General features: G+C 40.5%; 1 protein-coding gene across 2 annotated transcripts in view; it reads left to right on the forward strand.

The window, feature by feature from the left end:
• znf462 (zinc finger protein 462) overlaps positions 1–27,720 on the forward strand; it is a 58,557-nt gene that overhangs the window by 11,252 nt on the left and 19,585 nt on the right. For both annotated transcript variants that reach the window (XM_023285460.3, XM_035955180.2), the window contains exons 2-5: positions 16,675–16,919; positions 17,106–22,330; positions 23,016–23,150; positions 25,245–25,666. In XM_023285460.3, coding sequence (XP_023141228.2) covers positions 16,715–16,919; positions 17,106–22,330; positions 23,016–23,150; positions 25,245–25,666 — 5,987 coding nt within the window. In that variant the 5' untranslated portion in view covers positions 16,675–16,714. The remainder of the gene's footprint in view (positions 1–16,674; positions 16,920–17,105; positions 22,331–23,015; positions 23,151–25,244; positions 25,667–27,720) is intronic.

A 27,720-nucleotide genomic window follows, 5' to 3' on the forward strand; every position in this document is an offset into this window, starting at 1 on the left:
ACTAAACTGCCACAGTGAGGAATAATTTCATGCCAATCATTGTGCTATTTCACTCAGAGTTTTAAAAGTGAACATTATTGTGGCTCCAGATGGAAAATCAAGTAATCCAAAGTTATTTTGTGTATCCCTTTGCACTCTCAAAGGAAATTCATGGGCCCTGTTCCCAACATTTCATAAATTAAAGGTTGCCAGCTATAGAAATCAAATTCACTGATTTAAATTAATTGGATGGGTTGAGTTGACATAATAATGTTGGCAATTGCATAAGCTTAATATTGTGTGTAAATTAACCTCAAATCTCTGCTTTTGTTTATTTTAGTTAAATTCAAGTTGAGGTAATTTAATGAAAATGGCACAATAACTTAATTTTTATTTCACCTTGAATTTAGTCCCATCCTCAATTTGAGATGATTGAGACTGGTAAATAAAAATACCTATGATTGTAGAGGACAAACTAATTCCCTAAACTTAGAGTTGTTTATTGGTTGAACATAATTTCATTATAATTGCCATAACTCGAGCTTCAGCCTAAATATTATGTTTTAGCATAGGCAACATGGACTTCCACCAGATTTCATGACAACCTCTACGATAGTAGTTAAGATACTTCGGTCTGGACCTATGGTGTGGACTGAATCACAGTGTAATGTTTTAAGTGCAAGGGGACATAACAGCCATATGAAAAATTAAAATTGATCTCATTCCTGTAAAAAGACTAAATCAGCTTGAGTGATACACAGCAGCTACACTCCCCTCCAAAAGTATTGAACAATGAGGCCAATTCCTTTATTTTTGTTGTAGACTAAAAACATTTGGGTTTGACATCAAACGATGAATATGAGACAAGAGATCAACATTTCAGCTTTTATTTCTTTGTATGTACATCTGGATCTGGGAACAAGCAATTGTGAAGCTGAGAGAAGATGGAAAATCAATCAGAGCCTTTGCACAAACATTGGCCATAGCCAGTACAACCATTTGGAATGTCCCGAAGAAGAAAGAAACCACTGATGTACTCGGTAACAGACGTGGAACGGGTAGACCAAGGAAAACAGCAGCAGTTGACAACAGAAACATTGTGAGATCTGTAAAGAAAGACCATAAAACAACTGTTAGTGACATCAGCAACACCGTCCAGAGGACAGGAGTGAAGGTATCACAATCTACTGTTCGCAGATGACTCCATGAACAATAGCACAGAAACTAAACCAGAAGATGCAAACCACTCATTAGCAAGAAGAACAGGAAGGCCTGGCTGGAATTTGCAAATATTAACCTTTACCAAAGTGATGGAAAGGCCAAAGTTTGGAGAAAGAAAGGATCTGCTCGTGATCCCAAACATACAAGCTCATCTGTGAAACAGTGGAGATGTCATGGCTTGGGCTTGAATGGCTTCTCCTGGGACGGGCTCATTAATCTTCATTGATGATGGAACACATGATGGCAGCAGCAAAATGAACTCGGAAGTCTAGAGAAAAATGTTATCTGCCAATTTAGAGAAAGATGCAACCAAACTGATTGGGAGATCCTTGTTCATGCAAGATAATGACCCAAAACACACTGTCAAAACAACAAAGGAGTTCATCAGGGGCAAGGAGTGGAAGGTTTTAGACTGGCCAAGTCAATCTCCGGACTTAAACCCTATAGATCTGCATTTTACCTGCTGAAGGGGAGACTGAAGGGAGTAACCCCCCAAAACAAACAACTGAAAGAGGTTACGGTGAAAGCCTGGAAAAGCATCACAAAAGAAGAATGCAAAACTTTTGGTTTAAGTTTTTCTGTTCCAATACTTTTGCTCACCTAAAGATTTGGTATTCGGTGACAAATAATGCTATCTTCTAAGTTGTGTATCAGATCCAGATGTAAATACCTGGAAATAAAAGCTGAAATGTTGACCTCTTGTCTCACATTCATCTTTTAATGTCAAACCCAAATGTTTTCAATCTACAGCAAAAATAAAGGTGATCTTACTTTTGGAGGGGAGTGTACTTATCTCTGCTTTACATGCTTAATAATGCAAAATGATCCTACGATGCTGTGCTGCAGTTGTATCTGTCAATATGCTATTCTTCTGTGAAGGGATGAGACACAGTTTTGGAATATGAAGGTCAGCCAGGTCGGACCAGCCTTTCTGTTTTGAACCAGTGTTGTTATCTGCTACAGCGGGACAGATAAAAGCCTAACCATGAGCCAACAAAGGTGTAAGTTGCACGCAGGCCAAAGAATCGCTACAAACCAGACGCTGTGTTTTTGGCTGGTTGCATTTCAGGATAGCCTTCCTAATCTGCACCAAAATAACTCCCAAAGCATGTAGAAAGAAATTCTTGGTGATCCTTTTCAGGGAATAATGCTCTGTGACATACTGAGACTCCGTGGCTTTAATGTGTGTTCTGAGACGTTCAGGTGAGGCTAAGCCATGAAAAACCCAAGACAAGTTGACAGTGGATGTCTGCGCTGTGCGTATTTGAAGTTGTGATGCTTCTCAGCAGCTGTGTGGGTTTGTGTGTGTAATAGTTCTCAAGCGATTGTGTGTGCAGGGCAGTGAATATAGGCACATATGGGTGCATGTTAGCACACAGTACAAGCGTTAATTATGCTTCCTGGCTACCCTTTGGCTGTGCTTTCAGGGTCTGTAGCACGCTGTGTCTGCTTACCATAAACACAAAATTATGTCAGAAATCCGTGGCCCCATTTCACTGTTAATATCACTGTATTTTATTTTACTATGTTATTTAAATTCGAACACAACGCTGACATATGATTATGACCCATGAATTGATATAATGAGCTGAACACATTTGTATACTCAGCAGTCACTAAATTTTAGCTCTGCTTTTGGTCTCCACAATGTTCATCAGCCACCTATTATCCTATATTTAAAATATAGTGTCACAGTAGTGAAGCGCCATAAAATCAGTGAATTATGTATAACAAAGTAATATAATTAGACAGGAAAATGTTTTGGATTGTGTCAGGTGATTATTCAAAAGGGGTGAAATACAACATTTTTAGAGGATTTTGAAGTTCCCTTTGTTTTTGGCTGTGTACAAATCAAAGCAGTTCCAAAATCCAGTAGTGAATTCTTCAGTTACAACTCTTTAAATGATAAATGAAGAATGTCTGGATGATTGCACATGTGCCATTGGCATGCTTGCAGCGCAGACAATCACAAACTTTGGGATCCCTCATGGACTTGGGTAGATGATGAAATTTATGTCACATGTGCCTTTGCAGACTCCTGCGGACAAGTAGAGCTGTATGTGTGAAAATGTTAAGGACTGAGTAAAGATGTGCTTTATTTTTTATGAATACAAGTTTTATTGGTAAGGATAAGAATGTGTTATATATGTACTTTCAAAAGTTGCAGGATGTGGTGTTAAAGTTTGGGTCAGACTTAGCATTTACATTTGCTGCACCAGACACACCTTGTATTCTTGTCACTTATTTAGTGGCATCAAGATTGCAGTTGTGTGCATCTCTCTCATCCCACTCTTTTAAAGCATGTAGGAAATCTTACAATGGTCGCCACTGTGTTGTAAAACTCTAAAAGCCTTCTTGAGCCAAGGTTTGTCCGTTCTGGGCTCCTGTAGAAAGAAATATGACAGTGCTACATTATGTAGATGGGAAGGGCTCATTCTAAGCTAATGAAAACCCAACAATTCACAGTTACAGGAAATTTAACATCAATTAAAACATAATTATACATCCTATATTCCATTTCTGCTAATATATCAAATTAAATAAGATCAAAATGATAATTGGTCATTTTTCAGTCATTTTTCAAGCAGAATTGCTGGCATCTTGGCTGTCGTAAATGTAAATAACTGCTTTCCTTGTGATAGTAAACTGATTCTCTTTGGGTTTTTGGATCAGTGGTCACATGAAACAAATAATCTTTAAGATGCCACCTTGGGGAATGGGAAACTATTATGTAGACAATTTCTGGAGTCATCAGATAAATCAATAGTTGTAGCCCGAAGTGGAATAGGCTTTATACAAACATCTTTTTGTCTTATGCCCAAGTAACTGCCCCAAATGTTTACAGAATTTTTTTAGAAAAACTGTAATTCATAAGTTTGCTTATTCAGAACACTTAATAGAAGAGCTGTGATAAAATGGAAAACGAAGTCACCACAGATCAGGCTATTTTATGGGTTGAGGTTTAGTGAGTTTGCTGCTGCCGTAACAGAAATAGCGTGTTAAGATTTCCTACAGACGTGGAAGGAGTGACTCAGTTCGTCTGACCCTCTAGTCAGTGTCACTGAGTCTGAACTGTTTTGATGCTCCATCTGACTAAGAAAGCCTGTTTTCAACCTTTTTGTTTGTTTGTTTTTTTGTTGTTATAATCCTGTCAAGTCCAGCTTCACATATTGTTCTCTTTGAAGAGATTTAGCACTTTGTTCACCACTTTGGAATGTTCTTGATTTTATGTGGAGATCTGAAGCTTTCCCAAAAATGTAAATATTGTTTTCACATTATTTTGGTGCATTTTACAGTTGAGAGCAGAAGCAGTTCTAAAAAGGCAAAACACTAGTTGCAAAGTGTTGCATAAAAAAGAAACTACTTCAAATACTTTTGATAAGCCAATGTAGTCTGATCACACCTCTTGAGTATGCGGTTGGGTGCTGCCAAAACAACTCCAAACCAACCAAGGCAAGGACTGAGATCTGAAGGTGCCCTGTGGTATCTGGCACCAAGACGTTAGCAGCAGATCCTTTAAGTCCTGGAAGTTAGAGCTGCAGGAGATCAAACTTGTTCCAGCACCTCCCCCAACACCCGGAAACCAGTTCATGGTTTGTGCCTCCTCAGACCATTGTTGGTCAGTACTCAACCCTGCTGACTGGGAGCCCCTCAAAAGCCTTCACGTTTCAGAAGCACTCCAACCCAGCCATCTGGGCTCATAACAAGTTGCTCACACGTTTACGTCTTTACACCTGCTTATTTCTGAAGTTCTGTTCATTTGCCATCTGAAATCTCTCAGAATCTGCTTTTTTGAGAAAATCAACAATATTTGTTTGCCTGTAAGTGGTTAGAATGTTTTGGCACATTGGCAAAGTTACATATCAGTCAAATGAGTAGTCTGGTTGGAAGATTATCAGAAAATAGTGAGAGGTGGCTGTCGTCATTTTTGGGAAAAAAAGCCGTCCAAGTGACATCTTCATAGTGTTTATCTAACCTGACCAACCGTGCGAAACGCAGAGATACTCAGCTCGCTATTGCGTAAGATTAAGTAAAGTAGTTTCACAATCATCTTCACAATGGATGAGCAGGCATTTTTGCTTGAAAAATAACTTAAATGGTTATTCAATTATCAACATAGTTGCTGATTAGTTTCTATGTATCAGGGATTTTTGGTCTAATTGGATTAAGTGCTTCAGGAGTACAATATATCTTCTACTTTTCACCACCACATTAGGCACCAAATCAGGTTTGTCCACTTGAATATGGTTCATCATCATCAACCTGCCAAACTTCATTTAATAAGCGCTCATTTATATTTCAGCGGGGCACATTTTCCCACTTTAGTGCCAAAACAACAGATAAATAACTTTATGAAGAATGGCCATTGTCTGTCTACAAAACACTGTAATCACCTTATCGACAGGCTCCAGATCTCTGTCTCAATCATCCACCTAATGATGCAGTCACCAGGTGTAGGGCGAGCAACACACAAAAAACTCCCAAAAACTTTAACTTTGAAACCGAAGCCTTACATCAGTTTTCTTCTGGTTTCAAAGTCTCTCAGTTGTAACTGGTAAAGAGAATCATTAAAGGTTTGGTGCCAAAATAAATACTCCTTGCTGCAGCTTGACTTGGCCCATACTTGCATCAGCAGATGCAGGATTTCAGGACCACGAACTAAGCCGCAATCTCTGATAAACACAGGACTTGTCAAAAATTACCAAACTTATTATCAGTAAAAGCGTTAACATCAAAATAAGGCTAATTGGGATCAATGCAATGTCTTTATTTTATTTATATAAAATAAGAACATCACATTTCTTTCATTTTTATGATTTTTCATTTTCAAAATCTGAAATATGTCGAAAATATCATTAATTTCAATCCTTTTTGATGGAAATCAATAGAAAATAATAGCCACTGCCTAAATACACAACTGAATGTTGCCAAAAAATAGTGTAATAATAAAATAAAATTGTTGTGGACACTTTTCTAAATCATTTTTTTCCACTCGCCGTATGAATCCGAATTGCAGATATATTTCTAGAGTCATTATTTTCTTTAAATATTTACTACAGAAATCCAAAGACACGTAGGCAGAGTGGGCACATTCCGGAAAACAGGTTGTGCAGTTAAATGTTTACTAAACTCAAAACAAAAAGTGTTATAACAGGGGTGGGTGGGGAGGCTTGCACACAGCATGGACAGGAAATATCCCAGTAAAGGATCCAGTAAGAGAGAAAAAAGCATAAAGCAATGAACGGACAATATCTAACTTAGAATACAATTAGTTATCAAGTGCTGTTAGTTTCATATCTGGGCTTGTGACTTCATGTGATGCCTGTCAGCTACAGCTCCATTCAGGCCTAATGGGATTTTCATGGTAGTTCAGTTAAATGCATCACAAAGGCTGTCAGTGTTTGTAGTGTGGATCAGTCAAAAACTGTCTCCCCAGTTTGTTAGCTGAAATTAAGACAGAAACAAATGTGTTAATCAGGCACCCCAGAACAATTATTTTGTTCAATTTTTAAATGAAAATGAGTAAATGCAACACCTGATATAAAATAATCATCTAGTATCTGCCAAATGATAGTGTACTTTTTATTTCATTAGTCTAAAAAGTAGAGAAAAAAAGAATATAAATTAACATGTGAAACTTAATTGCCTTAAATGACTCGATAGGACTTATAAATTAGGTTAAGAATTATCAAAGCTGTTGTGAATTTAACATAATTCTCAGACATTTCATACATTAGGGTAGCACTCCTGACTGAGGATCTGCAAATGAAGCCTATAATGAAGCCTTCAAAGCAGAGCTGGACTAGAAAACGGATATCAAGGCGCTTCCAGGTGTCAGTTTCCACTGTCTGAAATGTCAGTAACAAATGGCGGTTAAGGGGAACTGTGGAAGTCAAGACGAGATCTGATAGACCAAGAAAACTGCAAATGCAAAGCAAAACTTGCACTGCAAAGTACCTGCAGGAAGGTTTTAGCTGACGCAGGAGTGGTGGGACACCGTTCCACTGTGCTGCGTTGCTTGCAAAAACAGGATCTACATGGAAGAGTCATCAGAAGGAAGCCTTACGTGCAAAGTCATCTCTAAAGTCAACATCTGCAAACTGCAAAGAAACATCGGTATAAACCAGTCATTTTGGAGAAAAGGTGCATGGTTTCATGAAAATAGTAGCATCGTGTTTAAGCCACTGATACAGGAAAAACAGCACAGATAGAAGGAAGAATAGGCTCCACTAAATATCAGCGAATACCCGATGCAAATGTCACACCGTCAGTCAAAGTGAAACTGAAAAGGGACTTGATTCAACAAGACAAAGATCCAAAGCAGACCTGAAAGTCCTCCATGACCTACTTAAAGAAGCACAAGCTGAAGCTTTTGGAGTGGCCCTCACAGTTCTCTGACTTGAAGATCTGTGGGTAGATCTTAAACATGCTGTGTGTGCAAGACAGCCAAAAACATATCTGAGGACTTGAAGTGATGTGCAGGCAAAAGTGGGTGAAAAATCCTGGAATAAACCAGACTCTTAGCTGGCTACTAAAAGTGGTTGCAAGCTGTCAAAGGAAGGTTACTTTGTAGAGAGCTCAAACTTTAGCATATTATTGCTAATGGAGAGAAAATGTGAGAAAACTGCTCCAACTAATGCAATTTTTTTTTGTTTTCTCCTCCCATCCAAATTGATAAGGAGGCGAAGGATTAGTTAAAAAGGATTAGATCAGTTTTGTTCATGGATTTTTAGCAGTAATATGACATTATATCACGGGATTAATATCACTGTGCACCAAAAACAAACATCCTTCATCTTTGGAAAACTATGTCACTGATGCTCTTTTATGACAGACCAAGCAATTAGTCAGCTGTTACTTAAGTCTGCAGTTTAATCAAAAAAGAATCATTAGCTACAATCCTACATAGTGTACCTGTAGCCGGTTCACAGTGAAAAACCTTCCTTCGTTACCACCTGTTTTAATCCAATTCATTGTCGCAGTATCGTCAATTTATACACAAATTCTATGCATGATTTCTACATATCAACAGACCTGTCATATAAACATTTCATTGCTGGATTCACTCATTTTTGACAAAATGTATTGCAGTTTTAATATCCCTGAATGGATCCTTCTGTTGCAGCTTCTTGTCACAGGTTGGCATATTTCATGATGATGCTTAAAAGTGTCCAGGAGACAGGTGCACGGACTGCTGTGAGGAAAGTGTTGAGGTGGGGATTATTGGGAAAAAGGAGCTGTTTTTGGCACGTGAGTGAAAACTCCTCCATCACAGAACCTGAGTATTAGTTATTTACACAGAGAGCCAGCATGCAGAAGCTTCTGGTTATGAACCTATTTGTTTTGTAGTGGTGTGCAGCAGACGCCTCGTCTCTTGAGGCTGCGATAAATTGATGATAAAATAATTACAGGGAGAAGCTTTGCATCCATGTAAACAAATCTCACTCGCACCAATCCTCTACCCGTACGGGGTGCCGCAATCTGCTGCAGATCCAATATTTGAGTTTGAAGCCAGGTTTCGTCAGAAGTTGGGACCAAGCTTTGCTGTTTTTTGGATCTTTGCGAGTTCCAACACATGTTTCTGTTGAGCAGAGATAGGGACAGCTTGGCGTGATTGTCTGATCAATAAATATAACAATCAGTGTTCGGTTTTGAGTTTGTGGAGTATTCTTGGTGAATGTGATCATTATATGTTTAGTTAATTTAAACTGTTCGTTGCATATATAGCTCCATAGACATCTGTGTAGAGGAGGTGGACAAAAACCATATCAATCCAGTAAAATAGTCTTTTTAGTTGAAACTCGTGCCAGAGAGGTGCTGTTTTGAGTCATTTTATTCCCCCATCTTCTTCATTATTGCACTGGATTATGGAGTGTGTTATTTGAATGTGAGGAACTGCTAAGCCGTGCTGGTGTGTTGAGCTCTCCAGAGCTGCTGACATCAGAGGATGGGAGTAGCCATCTTGATCTCCAACTCTCTATCTCCTGTTTGTGCGAGAGGCCAAATTCTCCCTGGTCCTGTGACGCAACGCTTTCAGCTCCTCTGCAGACACAATGAGATCTTTCCCTAGCATCTCTCCCTCTCCTTCTGGGCAAACCTGGTGAACCTGCTCGCCACAAAGATCACAATTTGATGTATTATGTGGTTAGATATGCAATTCTGTCTTCTCTTTCTTGAAACTAAAAATGTATTGATTTCTCTCTGATGTTGTCATCTCGTCTGCAAAAAATCAATTCCCATGATCCTGGCTACCTTGCTGCCGTATTTTCCCTTTAAAAAGCAGCCTGTCATTTTCAATCAATGGGTCATTAATTATTGAAGCTGTAGGTTGACAAGATGCACATCCTGCCTTGTGTTGCCAGATGAATTATCTGTAGCCAGGATGCTCGCCCTATAATATTGTAACGTATCCAGGGACTTTTCTCTTCCAGGCTGCATGAGATGGTAGCAGTAACCAACAGTTAAGGACAAAACCTCTGTACTCCTAATCAGCTTAATGCTGGCTTATTCAAAGGCCCTCTTTCAGACAGAGCAGCTGCTGTCAGCCAGTTTGAGTAGAGGGTGTGACTGCTGGCAGAGCTCGCCGATGCAGAGAGACCGGTTGGTGATTAACAAATGTCGGTAGACTTTGGAATCTGGGGAGCCCAGTCTGATGGCTTTGTCCTCTGCTGCTTACCACTGAAGGTCTTCCAGGTGGCTTTGTCATGCTCCCTTACTACCTCCATGCTCCTCCCACCCTTCCCTTCCTTTCCCTTCAGGCCTACTCTCCCCTTTCGCTTCTTTCTGCTCCTTTCTCATCTTCTCCTCAGGGCTCAGGGTTGCAGAACCCTGAGTTAAAGAAGTTCAGACATGCCTCACATTTTTAGACCCCCTCGTGGAGCATAGTTGGCAGCTTCGGCAAAATATGTTTGCTGTATTTTCCTCCACAAAGTGTTGGTGCATGCCGCTTGCTCCGACCTATCCTTTCTTTCCTTGGAAAGGGGCTTCTAGCCTTTCTCGGTAAATCTCTTAATGTGAGAGATAATGTCCCTGAGAAATGAAAGGACTAGGCAAAGTCAGGCTGGCGAGAGTGTGAGATGTTTTCTGCTGAGCTGTGTGGGCAGAGGGCTTGGGTACACTACTGTACATCTGGCAGATAGATTTCTGTCAGCAGCTCTCCAGCGACAGGCTGCCTGCCTTTGAGGAAGAGGATCAGATCTGTGGGTCCATGTTGTGTGCTGGCTGAACACCTAAGCGCACATAGTCAGCTCCTAAAATGGCTGCCCTTGAAGCTCGGCTCAGAGGAGGATCTGAGCAGCTCAGTCGCTGTCTGTTCGAGCCCCAGCTGACTAGATGAAAGCAGTTACACAATATCACCCATTAACTTGGTGTGGCGCAGGGACTGACCGGCTGAAAAGACACAGCCAACTCTAAGGCAGATGGTGGTTGTGTGGGAGGTTTTTTTTTTCTTCTTCTTCTTCTTACCCGGGCATTCCTCTCCCCTCCTTCTCCAGAAGGATTCTCTTGATATCCATGTCAAGGAACCTGGCATTAGGAGGCAACTTTGTTCAGAACAGCAGCAAACTGCCAAGAGAGCAGGGTGCGGCCACGTGGTGAGGCTGTAACCTGACCCTGAACAACAATGGATCCCCTGGTTGCTCAGGGACATACTGGCAGTTTGGCTGGCTCACATGGAGCTCCTCACTGGCTGCCTCGCTGGGTGTGGGAAGCAGGGTGGGATTCCCAACTGTCTCTGGCCGGATCTCACTTGCAATTTCAGCAAGAGTGAGAGAAGAACGCTGAGGCTGATAGCGGTATTAAACCTGGATCTCACTGATATCTATGTTCAAATCTAAAACTAGACTTTCAAATAGAGATGTCTAAATTGTTTTCTCTAGTGAACTGAAATTACACTGGAGCTGCATCATCTTCACGTCAACTCTTTCAATTGAGTCTAAATTTCATCTCAAACATTGATCTCTTAAAAACTATTAACTGAAGTTTCAAGACATACTTCACACTTGCATTTCCTGTCATTGTGTATTAAATATAGGACAGTGGTTTTTATTTCAAGTCAACGGGATGTTTTAGTGTCATTTCAAAATTCTACTGCAAGAAAACACACATTTCAACTGATCCTTAAAACTGCTTGTTAGAGCCAGAACTTCAAGCATTGTACTGCACCAATTTAGCATTAAACCAGTCAAAACTGATTCAGAAGATGTTGACTTTTTCATTCCACAAATTCCTCTTCTTTCACAGAACCTGATGCCTACATCACCAGCAATCAGTGACAGTTCAGCTGAGATGGAGGTGTGTTCAGCTAGCAGCAGCTAAGCTGGCAGCAGCTAATCTAGCCTTGAGTCTAAAGAGCATGCTACTGAGGTCTGATGAACTCAGCTCTTTCCTACTCCACACCCCCATTTTTTTTCCATTTTCAGACTTGTGTTCCTCAATACCAACCAATATTTTCTCAATTTTTCTCAGTTCATGAGATTTTGTCCAACTCACTGTATAGCCACAAAAGGCCTTAAGGCAATTTCTTTCAGTGAATGTATTGAGGAAAACTGGATACTGGATACCAACAACAGGCATTTGTTTGTAAGGATGCATCGTCATCTTCTGACTTTTCAGTGAAAATATACCAATAATGGACAAATTCAAGGAAAATCTTGAACCATTGACCCTTAAAGTGAGGGGAACCACTGGCTCTGTTATGCTTTAAGGGGTATTTTGCTGGCATGGTTTCATTCCACTCATCTCCTTAGTGGGGAGGATCACTGCAGATCATTACACGGCTGTTCTGAGTGATCAACTTTATCTTTTGATGAAACTTTTCTATCCTGACGCTTGTTGTCTCTTCCAGAATGATTATGTCCCCACTCATAGTATGTGAATCATGGCTATGGCCTTCACAGTTATCAGATCCAAAACCAGGGGATTTTTGGACTCCACCGCCATCATCAAAACAACTGAGGAAATATCCTTTGAAAGCATGGTTTTCAATCCCTGCAATATATTACAGATCAACTGAAGAATTCTTATTTGTTTGTTGTCTGAGGCTGATATGCTGAGTTGTTTTTTTAATGAGGAGAGTTCCTTTGGTGAGATTTATAAAATAAAACTGCACAAGCTCAGACAGAGGACAATGTATCCAAAATATTGGAGCCTTTTTTATGTAAATTCAATGTTCAGAAATGTGCTCTTTTTGGGAATATGTGGAACTTAACATTATAATTTGTAATATAGCCATCCAGGTTGTTGTTAAGTGTCTTGTAAGCCCATATAGGCTGGGTACCACAAATGTGCAGGACTCTCAAATAAACAATCCATCAATCAATGTGGAATGAATGCCAAGGTGTATTGAAGCTATTCTGAAGGCGCTTGGTGGTGACACATGGTTGTTTTTTTGTTCTATAGTTTGCCACCTGTCTGTACTGTAAGTACAACCAATGGCTAGTCATATTCTGGGCATTAATCACAGCATAGACTTTATTTCATCAGGAATAATGGATCAGCAAAGGGTCACGCTGGCAGGGTGTACCATTAATCTTCTTTGAATGCATGCAAAATATTTTGGACGTTGTCTAATAGCATATGCAAATGAATTGGCCTGCGTGGTACATAGAAATAGTTGTCAGGAATATGACTCTCAGCTTTCAGGAACATTTTAGTTTGGAGAGTGCTCAACAATGTGTTAACATTTTAAAGAGAGAAGAGTTTAAATTGATACAAAAGAAGGCTGTCTATCTGGAATGCTGGAGACATACAGTCCAACGTAATAGTGAAAAGTGTTGGGATTGACACTATCAAACTGTACAGTGAAGACAAAAATGTCACAAATACACAAAATAAAATAGTCGTTGCATCTGCCTTCATCAGTTTTAACAGATGTGAACAGAGTTGGCATGCAGTGTACACAATGCGTGGGTGAGTTCATTTGTGTACATGTCACTGGTGAGCACACAACTTTCCAAGTGCTCATGTCATTGTTGTTTTAGTCTTGTTTTATGAGGTTTTCTTCTCCCCTTCAACTGACATTGATATGCAGTGCTGCACAAAATAAACATAACACCTTCTAATTTATCAAGGATGTAGCGAAGAGGGCCACCCGTGCAGCCAGAACAGCTTGAATCCATCCTAAAATGGTAAAGATTAAAATATGTTCAGACCTGGAAGATTTCCGGAGCGTCTGAGAAACCAAAATCACACTTAATCTGTGGTTTGAGGTGTAATAGTCCTGAATTATGGAAACAGCATGGGGTTTTGGTACCACAGGGTGCATCAAGTCCTGTAAAATGGTGCTATAATGTTAGTGTTGGTTTTTATGCACTTATATAGACAAATGAGCAGATTTCAAGAGTTACCCACCATAGCACACATTTGATCCTCATTTGATCCACATCTGTAGGATTATATGTCACAAAATATACTCAAAATGTCAGTTCTTGTTGAGACTTGTGCAGATTCAGTTTCATGTGATGTGAAATATTCTGTTCAGCATCCATTTGTTACCCAATTTCCTTTTTGTTGATGCACTTAGTTCATATCAAACAAGCTTTTTTGATGCACCTGCAGTTTGGAAGCTGCTGTTTGATCTCACTTGGATCTATTCAATCCCTGCAAACTCCAAATAGACATGAAAAATCTGCCTTACTTCAAATAATAATACAACTGTTATTTATTTAATTCACTTTTTAAAAAATTGTAATTGTAAAAGTTAAGACGGTTCTTACCTAGACGTCTCAGCTTGCAAACATTTTTGCTGCCAAATAAGAGTCTTACTATTTTTGAGTTAGGAATTTTTCTCCCACTGTTTCCTGCAGATAGTTTGTGATATTTTAAGATCTACCCACTGATTTTCAATGATGTTCAGCTCAGGGGACTGTAAGGGTCATTCTACCAGATTCAGCTTGTGTTTCTTCAAGTAGTGCATGGTGGATTTTGTCCAGTCTCTATTATTCCTTCTACCCGTGTAGTGTTTCCTTTTCCACTGGCTGCCACACCACCCCAAAGGTAGAATTTTTCTGCCAGTTGCCAGTGTGTTCTCGTCAATGCTGCTCCTTTTATCTCCAAACATACCATTGGTGATTGTGGCTGTAGAGCTCAATTTTAACTTCATTTGTCCACAGTACTTGTTTCCAAAAACAAGTCTGGCTTATCCAGATGCTGCTTTGCAGACTTCAGACTTTGAGATGAGGTTGCAGGTATGGTTTCCTCCTGATAACTCTTCTAGTGTAAACCTTGTTTGTGCTTCAAGGCTGCACACAGGAACAGTGCACCGCCACTCCTGTGTCAGCTAAACCTCCCTGCTGGTTCTTTGAGGTTTTGCTTTGCCTTTTCTGCTCAGCAAACATGCAGTTTTAATTGAAACTTCTCTTGGTTTTTTTAGATGTTGTCTTGACATCCACTGTTCCCCTTAACTGCCATGTCTTAATGACATTTCAGACAGTGGAAAGTGGAAGCTAGAAACGCTTTAGTATCTTTTTATAGCCCTCCTCTGCTTTGAAGGCTTCATTGTGTCTGATTTTCAGATCCTCATTCAGTTGTGTAGAGGAGCCTATAGTTGTTGAGTTTTACTGTAGAGTTTTTATAGTCAGAGAATTTAACTGATCTGTTATTGTCCTGACAATTCCTAATAATGCTAAAGGCCAAACAAGTTTTTAAATATTGATGTTAAAAGTATAAGACTGCCCTTTTGTATGTGGCACAAATTAATTTTTTTCAATATTTACGCTCAAAAATTTAAACTATTGCAACGCAGCAGTGAAACAGCAGTGCATAAAGCTGTAAGCACAGTTGTATGTACTGTTATGAATGGCATGTGTTGTACTTCTGTATCTAAAGTTATTAAACTAAAATTTGGTGTTAGTTATTTTGACATAAACATCTCGTACTGTATCTCGTATCATTAACTGTCCTCCTCCATGTTCAACAGTATGAACCTCCTCTCTTTAACAAAGATAACTTTTTGTTGTAAAAGAAAATTCTTCATTTTTTTCTTGATATTGTGCACAAAAGAAAAGAAAAAGATTGAATAGGTTCTGATTGAAGTCAAAGTCATAAACTGTGCACTTTACCTGCCGATTCAATACCCAGTGTGGGCTGCAAGTCCTATCTGCTATTTTTATATAGTTTCGAGACAAAATGCCTGATGATTAGAAAGCTATGATGAAAGAGCTGAGAAACGATGGCCACAGAGTCAGCTCCCATTTTTCTGACCAAGTTCAAACTGCAGAGAAGCCTAAAGATGTAAAGCCTTCATTTCTTAGTTGATTCATTCAATCTTTTTTTTTCAGAACAGTTGATGCAATCTGATAGAATAGTCTGCTCTAAATACTGAGCTGTGGAGCTGCTCTCCAGCTGTTGCTTATCCCAAGGTAATAAAAATGGGACAAATCAATCCGTAATCCCTCCTCAGTCCCTCCATTGTTCTTGGAATGATGCTAGGCAAAAACATGGAACCTTCTTAGTATTCTGAGTAACACCAGCATCTGCTGGATTCTCCTCTGTGTCGTGTTTTGTTGTCTTTCTGTCAGAGTTTATGGGCAGCTCCATTCAGATTAGAGATGGAGAATATTTGTATATGAATATATGACACTTGATTCATGTGGTTTTGTCAAGGAAATGAGAACAAAGAGATTTGTTGCAGTTTGCATAAGAAAACCATTGTGTTTCCTCAATAATTTCTTCCACAGGTTTTTATAGTAACAGCACTCAGTAATTATTAAAATTTGTGTTTGTCTGGCATTTCAGTCGCATATTGAATTTTGATGCGAAGGGCTTCAATTTTACAGTGACGTTTTAACTGTGTCGTTTCATTTGAATTTTGTTAACTTCTGCTATTATGTTGCCATGCCTTGCCTTTTGAGCGTCAAAGTAATCATGAAGAATCAAATAACAGTTGTTTTAATCCAAAACACACTCTCCCCTGACAATGTGATAATTGTGGCGTTGTGCTGCAGTCCTTTTTAAGCAAATGCAATGTGAAGGTTCTTTAAAGGTAACAAATTAGGCTCTGCTTAAGGAGAATATCTTTTGAGCACATAATCATGAACATTTGAAAACGTTCTATTTTTGTTATTTGTTTTTTTTAATCTGAGCTGTTATGTGGAAAAGGTGTGTCATCCATCCGGCACCTGACTATTCTTTGTTCACAGCAGGAATCACCATTGTTAATCACGTGAGATCATCACCAGGCTCATTTTTATGGAGGAACATGTTCGGTGCACTGAAAATAGAAGCGTTGCGGGGTGATATTAGTCCTAAAATCTTCATCTGACTTTAGTTTCTAAGCTTTTTACCATCTCTGTATTTACATTGAGTCTTGATGATAAATAAAATGCCCCTTAACTTGTATTATAAATATATTTTAATCTGTAGACATTTTACGATGACTCTCCTGAATTACTTTTTCACTTAGACTTTTGTTCTTCCTTGTAGTACATGAAAAAGGCTGTTTGTCCTCATGATTTTCTCTCTTTTTCTTTGCAGGTTTCCCTGATTTTCCAGGGAGTTCTCCCCCTTTTTAGTGATGGAGGTATTGCAGTGTGATGGCTGTGACTTCCGTGGTGAGTCATATGACGACTTGAAGACCCACATACAGGAAGTGCACACTGTATTCCTGCAGCCTGCAGATGCAGATGAGTCTGATTCTCTGAAAGACGAGGAGGAAGACGGGGAAGTGGAATTTCAAGATAAGGAAGACAAGGATTATACGCCTCCTAAAGCTGGAATGAGTATGCCTACAACCTTCTTTGTCTGTTTTAAATAACTCTTCATAGTAGGATGAGCCATGTGACATATTTTTTTGAGTAGCTTAAAAATGTAATGTGTTGTGGTTGGTTTTAGTAACTGAAACAACAAAAATTCTAGATTCTAACAGCAAAATGTCTCATGACATTTTTCTCTTTTTCTCTCTTTAGGCCCCAACTCTACTGATAGTCCCAACCAAACATCACAAAAGCAGACAGCTGAAACCCATCTGCCGTTTTACCAGTGCAAGTTCTGTGTCCGTTACTTCAGATCAAAGTCATTCTTAAGAAACCACACCAAAAAGGTGCATAATGTCATAGAGGATGATTCAGATGCAAGTATCTCCTCGCAGACAGCTAAGCAGCCCAGCTACACTGTTATAAGGCACAATGACAATTCAAAAGTGTATTCCTGTCAGTATTGCACGTACAAGTCTCCACGCAAAGCAAGGATAGTGAAACACCAACTAATGTATCATAACAAAGTTCCCTCAGATAGTGGTGGAGATCCACCTGAATACGTCGATACTGGGGAGGAATCTGATTCAGCGAGTGGGATCATGAAGGGGACATTTGCCTGTGAATGGTGTGACTATCAGACTGACCAGAAAGACAGCTGGACTAATCACGTGGTGAAGGAGCACAGTGACAAGGTCAAGATAGTTTCCTCCACCGCGGAACTGGAAGGGGAGGCAAGTGCAAGCTCACCCAAACCAGATTCTCCCTCCTCTTCCCATAGCCCGGCTAGATCAAAGGCGAGTTTTGCTGAGGTTTGTGGGAAGGAGGAGTCAGTTGGAAACACACCAGAAAACACCTTGGAAAAGTCAGCTGCAGAGATCTCCTCCTTCCAGTATGCACAGATGAGTGCAGTAACACCCAACAGCACGGGTTCCTCCATTTTATCAAAAAGGTTTGCATCATCTGACGTCCCAAACAGTGTCATAGAGATGGATACCAACTTACTCAATGAAGAAGAGTCAAGGAGCAGCTTAGAGGATGATGATGAAGAAGAGTTGGGTGACATAGATGATCCCAGCTATACCGGAACATTATCTGCAGACGCAAAGCAGCTATTGACAGATGAAGATAATAAATTACTGGAGACTAAAGGGATTCCTTTTAGAAAATACATGAACCGGTTTCAGTGCCCCTTCTGCTCCTTCCTCACCATGCACAGACGGAGTATCTCCCGCCACATTGAAAACATTCACCTTTCTGGCAAAACCACAGTGTATAAATGTGATGAATGCCCATTTATTTGCACCAGCGCTCTGAAACTAGGAACGCACAAACAGAGCCACAACTCCTCAGATTTAGAGACCATGGACCTAACAAGTGATAGTCCAAATCCTCAGAAGGACGGTGCCGCAGAGCCAGTTAATGGGGGTAATGTAAGTTCCAAAGTCAATGGAAAAAAGACAACCAGCACATCGAATGACCAGCAGAACCCTCATCGCTGCACACTTTGCAGCTTCTCTACCACTACTCTGAAAGGTCTGAGGGTCCACCAGCAACATAAGCATTCCTACTGTGATGACCTAGATCCCACTGTCTTTGAAACCCAGATGACTGACCAGCCAGATTCTGAAGTGGATGCCTCTCCAATCTTTCTACAAAAAACCCAGACCTCCATTTTAGGACTTGCCACTAAAAAGTCCTTAGGAACAGGGAAGAGAGCCAGGAAGTCCATCAATGACTTGCCTTTGGATTTGTCCTCGGTCAAAAAGAGGACTAGAATTGATGAAATTGCCAGTAACCTTCAAAGTAAGATAAGCCAAAGCCAACAGGACAACATCATAAATCTGGACGATATGGATGATGAAGATGCTGGAGAAAATCATGCCAGTGCTGATGAGAGTGGAAACTATGACAACAAAAACCCCATCTTTGCTTACACACAGCATCTTCATGCAAGAGATATGATGTCTCATGATGGAGGCAGAATAGGGAAAAGAAAAAGCAACCCGAAGTCAAAGCCTAGAAGCATTCCTATTTCACTGACTCTCTCAGATGATAGTGAAAACATCTCTGCTGATCCCAGTGACAGTACAGGCCAAGACAACATGGAATTTTCAGAGGATACAGGAACCACACGTTTCTACTGTAAACACTGTGATTATCACAACAAATCAGCCCGTAGCGTCAGCACACATTACCAGAGGATGCACCCTTACATCAAGTTCAGCTTTAAATACATCCTGGACCCAGAAGACCAGAGTGCAGTCTTCCGCTGCTTAGAGTGCTATATTGAATACACAAATTACAATGATCTACACCAACACTACATGGATCACCATCCTGAAGCAAGCAACGTGCTCAACTTCAACCAGCCACATCTGTTGTACATGTGCCGCTTCTGCTCGTACACAAGCCCCAATGTGAGGAGCCTGATGCCCCATTACCAAAGAATGCATCCCACGGTGAAAATCAACAATGCCATGATCTTCTCAAGCTATATTGTGGAGCAGACCCCCAAATCTGGTGAATCGCAAACTCTGAGGGAAATATTAAACTCTGGTCCCAAGAATTTTAACTCAGCCACTTCAATGCCGAGGTCCTCCTCAAGCCCAGGGCTGAAAGCTGTTTCCAAGTCCCCTGAAGCCAGCACTGAAGCAGAACCTCTCAAAGAAGCTATGGGTGGTAATGTTGTTGTCTATGATTGCGATGTATGCTCCTTTGCTAGCCCGAACATGCACTCTGTTTTGGTCCACTACCAGAAGAAACATCCAGAGCAGAAGGCGTCTTATTTCCGTATACAGAAAACTATGAAGGTCGTCTCCGTAGATCAGTCACAGCCTGCAGCCAACTGTTCGTTCAGCCCCAGCATGTCTTCAACACCAAAACAAGCAAGTGCAGCACTGTATGGATCAGATGAAGAAATGTACTACTGTAAACATTGTGTGTACAGCAATAGGTCTGTTGTTGGTGTGTTGGTCCACTATCAAAAACGACACCCAGAAGTCAAAGTGACAGCAAAATATATCAAACATGGCGCTCCTACCCCCGGTTTGATGAAACTAATGGATGAATTGCAAATTGCAACTCCCAAACAGTTTTTGAAGCAGTTCCAAAATAATGGTCACGATGGATCTAATAACTCAAGCCCTAAAACAGGAAGTGGTGAGAAATGTGAGGACGAACTCTTCTTTTGTCAGCACTGTGATTATGGCAACCGTACTGTAAAAGGAGTGCTTATTCACTACCAGAAGAAGCACCGGGAAACCAAGGCCAACGCTGACCTTGTACGTCGTCACACTGCAGTTGTCCGGAGTCAGCGTGAGCGTGCACAGATGGTTCAGTCAGGTAGTGTCTCTTCTGCCATGATCCCAGCAGCTCCGGAGAATGAAAACGCTACACCTTTGCGTTCCCTCAAGTGCAGACACTGTTCCTACACATCACCTTATGTCTATGCCCTCAAGAAGCACCTTAAGAAAGAACATCCCACTGTGAAAGCCACAGCCATGGCCATTTTACACTGGGCTTACCAAGATGGCATTCTGGAGGCTGGCTATCACTGCGAGTGGTGTATATACTCCCATTCTGAACCCCAGGGCCTGTTGCTCCATTACCAAAGACGTCACCCTGAACATAATGTTGATTACACATACATGGCCAGTAAACTATGGGCTGGGCCTGAAACCACCCAACAAGGGGGCAATATGGAAAATAAACATTACAAATGTAAAGACTGTGCCTTTGAGGCCTTGTCAATATGGGACATCACTAGTCACTATCAGGCAGTCCACCCCTGGGCAATTAAAGGAGATGAATCTGTGCTTTTGGATATCATCAAAGGGAACGTCTCAGTTGAAAAGTTCCACCAGCAGGTTGCCAAAGAACATGCGACTCTGAATTGTCAGTCTATTGAAGATGATGGAGCACTGATCATTGCCACACCACCCCAAGAAAACAATCCCCATCCTATCCACCCACGCCTTTCCATCTCTAATAATGCTTATCAGTGTACTGTATGTCTGTCCGAGTACAACAGTCTCCATGGCCTCCTCACTCACTATGGAAAGAAGCACCCTGGCATGAAAGTAAAAGCTGCAGATTTTGCACAGGAGGCAGACATCAACCCCAGTTCTGTGTATAAATGTCGTCACTGTCCGTACGTAAACTCCCGCATCCACGGAGTCCTAACTCACTATCAGAAAAGACACCCGCTAGTGAAAGTCACAGCAGAAGACTTTGCCGATGATATAGAGCAGATCAACGAGTTACACGAAGGAGATGACAAGTTCAAAACTCAAAGGCAAGGCTATGGTGCATACAGATGCAAAATGTGCCCGTACACACACGGAACACTGGAGAAACTCAAAATCCATTATGAGAAATATCACAATCAGTCTGTTTCTGACATGTTCGCTCCCTCTCTGACAATTTTTTCATCCAGTAAAGAAACAGAGCCAGTAGCCGAATGCAGTGCCAGTAATATATCAAGCACAGCAAAAGTCCAAGAGGTCAGTGAATTGGACCTTGCCCTCTCTCAGTTACCCATCAATAAGACAGAGAAACATGCTGTATTCAAGTGTCAGCTCTGCAAATACTTCTGCTCTACTAGGAAAGGCATTGCTCGCCACTACCGCATCAAGCACAACAACGTCCGTGCTCAGCCAGAGGGTAAAAACAATGTCTTCAAATGCGCTCTATGTTCATACACTAACCCTATACGCAAAGGTCTGGCAGCACACTACCAGAAGCGCCATGATATCGATGCATATTATACCCACTGTCTGGCTGCTTCCAAGACTATAACTGAAAAGCCAACCAAAGTGATGGCTCCTCCACCATCAGTAGGGGACAGTTCGGAAATGAGTGAAGACTTGCGTTTGGCTGTGGAGAGACGAAGGTGTTCCCTTTGCGCCTTCCAGGCCTTCAGCAGGAAGAGCATTGTTTCACACTACATTAAACGCCACCCAGGTGTCTTCCCCAAGAAGCAGCATTCTAGCAAGCTTGGTCGCTACTTTACTGTTATATATGCCAAAGAACCCGAGGAAACTGCTGTTAGTGCATTGGCAGAGGAAGACAAGGAAGTGCTGGAGGTTCCACTTGAACCCGAACAGGACAGCGAGGTTGAATGGCTGCCATTCAAGTGTCTAAAATGCTTCCGGTTGTCCTTTAGCACAGGAGAGCTGCTCTCTATGCACTACAACGACCACCACGGCAATGACTTGAAGAGGGACTTTGTGGCATCGACTGAAACTGGGGAGGAGGACTCTGAGTTGTACCAGTGTTCTCACTGTGAACTGAACTTCCTTGGTCTCCCTGTTCTGGCCAAACATCTGCTGAATCACAATGACGAGTTTCGGAAGAGGGCCATGAGGCAGGAGAGAAGGAAGCAGCTTCTCAGCAAGCAGAGGCCCACACAGCTGCCTGAGAATAAACCTGAGAAGGTGAGCAAAGACAGTCTCCCTGAAACATATAAATAAAAGACTAAAACTGGAATAGCAATAATGTCCTTTTAACATTAATGTCGACTAGAGCACATTTTATCTGATGCCATAGTCACAACCCACTATTATCTATGATTCTACAGGTGTTCTTTGACTCCTGGAAGTTGTAGGTCTCTACAGTTTTTAAAAACAAATGTGTGGGAAGCAGCTTAGCCTAACATGATTTTATAAACCCACATTCATTGATGTTCATACCTACAGTAGTAATATCCTGCTAAAACTGAAGAGAGGAGACAAAGAGAGATAATTATGTATTTCAATTTGCCCCTTCACTGTCTGTATGTATGTAATACTGCCTGATAATGAGATATGATAATTAGTTTCATAATAAGTTCATTAAAAATACCTTTGATCTAATTTGATGTGTATCAGAGAAGAGTGACGTACTGCGCCTTCTAGGAGAAAAGAAGAGATAATCATGTTTTCTGACTATGGCAAATACATCAGATGGTGTTGACTAATAACAGGCATTAGTGACGCTAGTCAAATAAATTACATCATTAGTCCTTTAAGTGTTAAAACACATTTGAAATCTGTTTCTTGATAATAAACCATTTTATAAATATTTTTTTAAAAGATCAGGAAAAGAATCGCTGTGTAAAGTTGATTGTTTTCCTGTCACCAGGAAAGCCCTATAGATAGAACTCCCATAGGATTCAGGTGTAAGTTCTGCATAGAGATACACCCGACGCTCCGAGCAATCTGCAACCACCTGAGGAAGCACGTCCACTACGGAGAGGTCAAACAGGGGCATGTCAAGGTAAGTCATGCTGGATTTAATATGACACAAATGCAGTAGCAAATGCAGAAGCAGCAGTAAGGAAATCTTTGTCGCTGCTACTGCATTTGTCTTACGTCATCTGGGGAATGTTCATAATAGTTATCCATGTCAATGTTAAAATTTTTTTCTGAATACAAATAAATTCATTAACATAGATACTATGATAAATCTAAATACATTCTTTTGATATGTAGCTTTTTCACATTTGTTTTCTGCTGAATAACATTTTTTTTGTCTAAAAACTGTAAGAAAAGAATAATTTGACAGATGATTGATATTACTCTCATATCTGTTGAACATAAAACTACAGTTAAATGTTGATTGGCTTAGCTTAGCATAAAGACTGGAAAAAGGGAAACGTGTAGCGCGTTGCTTTTGCTGGTTAGTTATCCTGCTATTAGCTGTACTTTCATATGTACCATTATGACTCTTATTAATAAAATGTCAAACTATTCCTTTACCAAATGATGCACCATCAAATACAGAGCAAGAGCAACTCTACAGTGCATAATATTTATTCTTATTGTGCCAAAGTGACATTTTACAATATTTCACAGGCACACTGTTTCTGTCCCTTGTGTTTCTGTCTTGTTTTCTCTCGTCCTCGTAGCACTGCAGTGATCTGTTTTACTGGACTCGGGTTCTGCTTCCCATTTTGTTTATTACTGACGGAAGCTTCTGGGTAGACAGTCTGTCAGCTTCCCCCAGAGAAAACAAGCAATGCTGTCCCATTGCTGTGGAGGAGGGAGGGTTGGGAGGTTGGAGTGGTGAGCCATAACTTTTAGGGCAGCGGCGGGTAACCATTCGAACATTAGTATTCCACTGAGACTGCCAGTGAGGGGAACAGGCCTGAGGATCCAGCACCTCACCCAAACGCAGGCCTGGTTCTTCCATCAGACACTCAGTCTGCCTTTATGTGGCGAAGCTGAGATGGTTCGGGGCCTGTGAGAGTGAAACGGTGAAGATGTACTGTATTTCTTTATAAGAAATTTAAAAGGGGAGTATTTTTGTTGCGACTGACTTCTAGGTTTGTTCTAGCTAACTTACCCTGCCTGGGTTGAAGGTTACCTGCCAGTATTCATGGCTGACAAAACAGCTACTGTGACCTTGTACAGCATCTCAACTAGATGAAATAAACTGTATGTTTCACATACGGCACAGGGTAAAAAGCAAATTTGGCTTTTTATAGAATCACAAATGCAGTTTGAATTCAAGAGCTGCTTCTCATATAGGTGGATGAAGAACAGGCTGACAGTGCATTCAGGGACTGGATGGTAAGGTTGGGCCTGTGGATGCCACATCTTATTTATGGCTGGATGAAGTGCAGGGTCAGGTCCATCCACAGAAAGAATGAGTTTCCTCAAGGCAATAAAAAAGTCACGGTGATTGTCTGTCTGCTCGTGATGACTGCAGTAACCAGCCTGCACTCTCACAGATGAGGGAAGTAGAAAGAGATGGAGAACTTTTGCTTTGCTGTTGGTTTGAGGAAATGCTGGTAGGTGTGCAAAGTTGCAAGGTCTTCTGCTTTCACTCAGCACACATGCATATTGTTTGGTGTAATGATAGCACTTGGTGAATGGTGTGATTGACTTTGTAAAGAACAATTTAACGGCATTTATCCTCAGTCTTATTTGATGGGACTATTTAGGGGTTGGGGATGATAAGTAAGGGTTGGACTCACATTCTGTTTAGATAGCACAATCAAATCAGGGTTAGAGTTCATCTAAGGTTGCTTTTGTCTAGTTGATCTTCTGGTAATAAAAAGAGGGAGATAAAGAAGTAAGTAGACACAATGAGACAGAGCTGTAACTAAAACTCAGCTGATATTGCACTCATACAGAATAGACAGAACCGGGGGTATTAGACAGATGCTTAACTGTTGCTTATGCGCTGTTAACATGATGCATCTAATCTAGTATAAAGGGCTCCAGGTGCCAGACTCTAAGTGATATTTAAATGAACAGCTACCATTCTCTTTTAATTTTCAGTGTTCTGCTTCCACATAACAAAAGGCTTTGAGAGACAAAGCCAACAGGCAGACAACATCTGAGACTTGTCCTCTCTAATTTGCAGCAGGAGGTCAGTGAGGTCCCGCTGACGCTGCCCTCTGAGAGCCTGACTAATGGCGACTTGGAGGGCGATGAAGCAGCAGAAACCGATGTCCTGGAGAGACCTGAAGATACATCGATGGGCCCACCCTTCTCTACAGCATCCGATGATGTTGCTGTTGCCGTGGAGACCCTGGATGCAGAAGCGGATGTTGTTGAAGGAAGGGCAGCGGCCCTTGTGGCTGCAGCCCGAGCCGTGGTGTCAGAGAGCCAGCTGAAGCAGCGGTTAGCGGCCGGAGGTCACGCATGTGCCCAGTGCGACCGAGTCTTCATGTCCATGCAGGGACTGAGATCCCATGAGAGGAGCCACTCAGCTATGGCCCTGTTCAGCAGAGAAGACAAATACAGCTGCCAGTACTGCCAGTTTGTCTCACCCTTCAGACACAAGTAAGTACATTGTAAAAATAAATTCATAATAAATTACTAAATGCCACTTATGACTCCTGGCACTAAAAGCTGCCAAAATACCACCATAAAATGAAAACAGAATATTGTAATTCAAGAAGTGCAAATACAAGACAAGACATTTTCAGTATATATATTTTTTATTTTTGAAGAAACTGTTATTTCACAGAATTTTCCTGAATTATTACTATAGACCTCAAAGCTCTGCAGTGAGACTTTCCTTTTTTTTATTTTACAAACTGCTATGATCAAACATGATCAATAAAGTGTAAATACATACGCAAGTCTTATTTTGAAAGATAAAGACAGTACACACTACTATTTATTCCAAAATACTTCTCTTTAATTCATTTAGATGAGGATTTACAATAGCAGTCAATTATTCATGAATAATTCTGCATGAGGAATTCAGAAGCCAAAAAATGTATTTCACTAAATAAATAAATACCTTAAGTAAATATTTATTGGACACATAAACATTAAAAACTAATAAGTTTTACCTTAAAATTATGAGGAAGACGTTAAATTGATAGTAGAGCTTAAACCTTTTATATAAAGAGCTACATATTTAATCACAGATAATTATTGTGATTTTGCGTAAATTTGTATGTAATTTCAGAAAGCATAAAAAATACTGTGTGAATAATATGGTACATTTTTTTGTTTAAAAAAAAGAAAAGAAATAAATGTAATTCCACATTATTGGCATAACACCTAAAATAGACATTGGATTGTTTAATTTACAGGTAAAGTCTACAATTTAAGAGTTTTCAATACAATTGAAAAATATAACTCTATTGTACCATTTTGGTTATTTTCCTTTTTTTTTTTTTACAGCATATGGAGAAGCAGGCTTTATGAATGACACCTGCTTCTACAGTAGCGCCCCCTGTGTGCAGTGTGGCACTTCATAAGGAGTAAATTAGATAAAGGGACCACTCATAAACACATACTTAACCAAAATATTTCTATTTGATTATTTGACATTGGTCTAATCTGACTGTCCAGTTCCTCTAATGTTTACTTTTTTGTAAGGTTATATCAAAATGTATTAATTACAGTCCGCCTGCACTCCACTTAATACATGTTGTTTGTTTTTGGCTACATTGTGTTGTTCCTTGAGTGGTTTATTTATTTATTGAAAAGCAGAGTAATTTTAAAAGTCAGTTGGAGGAGATCTTAAGATTTCAGTCCTTTTTTGATGATTAGATTTCACCTGAAACTCTTTATCTGACTTCATACTGTGCAAATCCTTCTGATTCCACTCTCCTGTGTGGATATTAAAAGTAGAAAGAAAATAGCTGATGGCTGTATGGCTGTATTCCTAATTGTATTGAGGAACTGCAGCCAGCGCTAACCTCAGTGACAAACACATTTTGCTGTTTGTGGTGTTTTAATGCTTTCAATGTAAAGCAGCATTACTAGAAAATGTTTGGTTTGCATTAGCAGTAAACTGTGAGTCAGATAATAATAATGAGGAAATGTTACAGTTAAAACCAGATAAATGGTGAGAACCCCTTACAGTATGTGCAGTATGTGCCCTGGTAGCTATGCCTTACCAGTCTTACACCAGCTGCTCTTCAAATCAACTGGATGTTTGATTCATTTTGTACAGAGCACAGTTTTACACCTTATTCTGTTTACCCTATCACAATCCCTTTGAATCTTCAATCTTCTCTAAGATTTCCTGCCTCCTAGGAGAGTAAGACAAACATTACAGCGAGACAGACATTTTGGTAGTGTGATTTGTTTTATCCATCACAGAGACACAGACCGAGAGGGAAAGAGAGAGTCCTCATCTCCTCTGAGCTCCCAGGTGTAATCCCTCTGTACTGTATGTGCCCTGACCCAGAAAGAAGCCGCATTCCCATGCCACCTAGGAGGCTGGCATTAAAAACACAGCTACCGTCCCCACAGGCACTCACACACTCATTCCCACCAGGGGATTATGGGTAGATGAGTTCACCCCACGGCTCCTTGTTCTGTAGTCATTGGAAATGTGTGGCTGTTGTTTGCGAGGTAAACAGAATCGAGCG

Source organism: Amphiprion ocellaris, chromosome 17 (assembly GCF_022539595.1).
Source record: "Amphiprion ocellaris isolate individual 3 ecotype Okinawa chromosome 17, ASM2253959v1, whole genome shotgun sequence".
Taxonomy (NCBI): Eukaryota; Metazoa; Chordata; class Actinopteri; family Pomacentridae; genus Amphiprion; species Amphiprion ocellaris.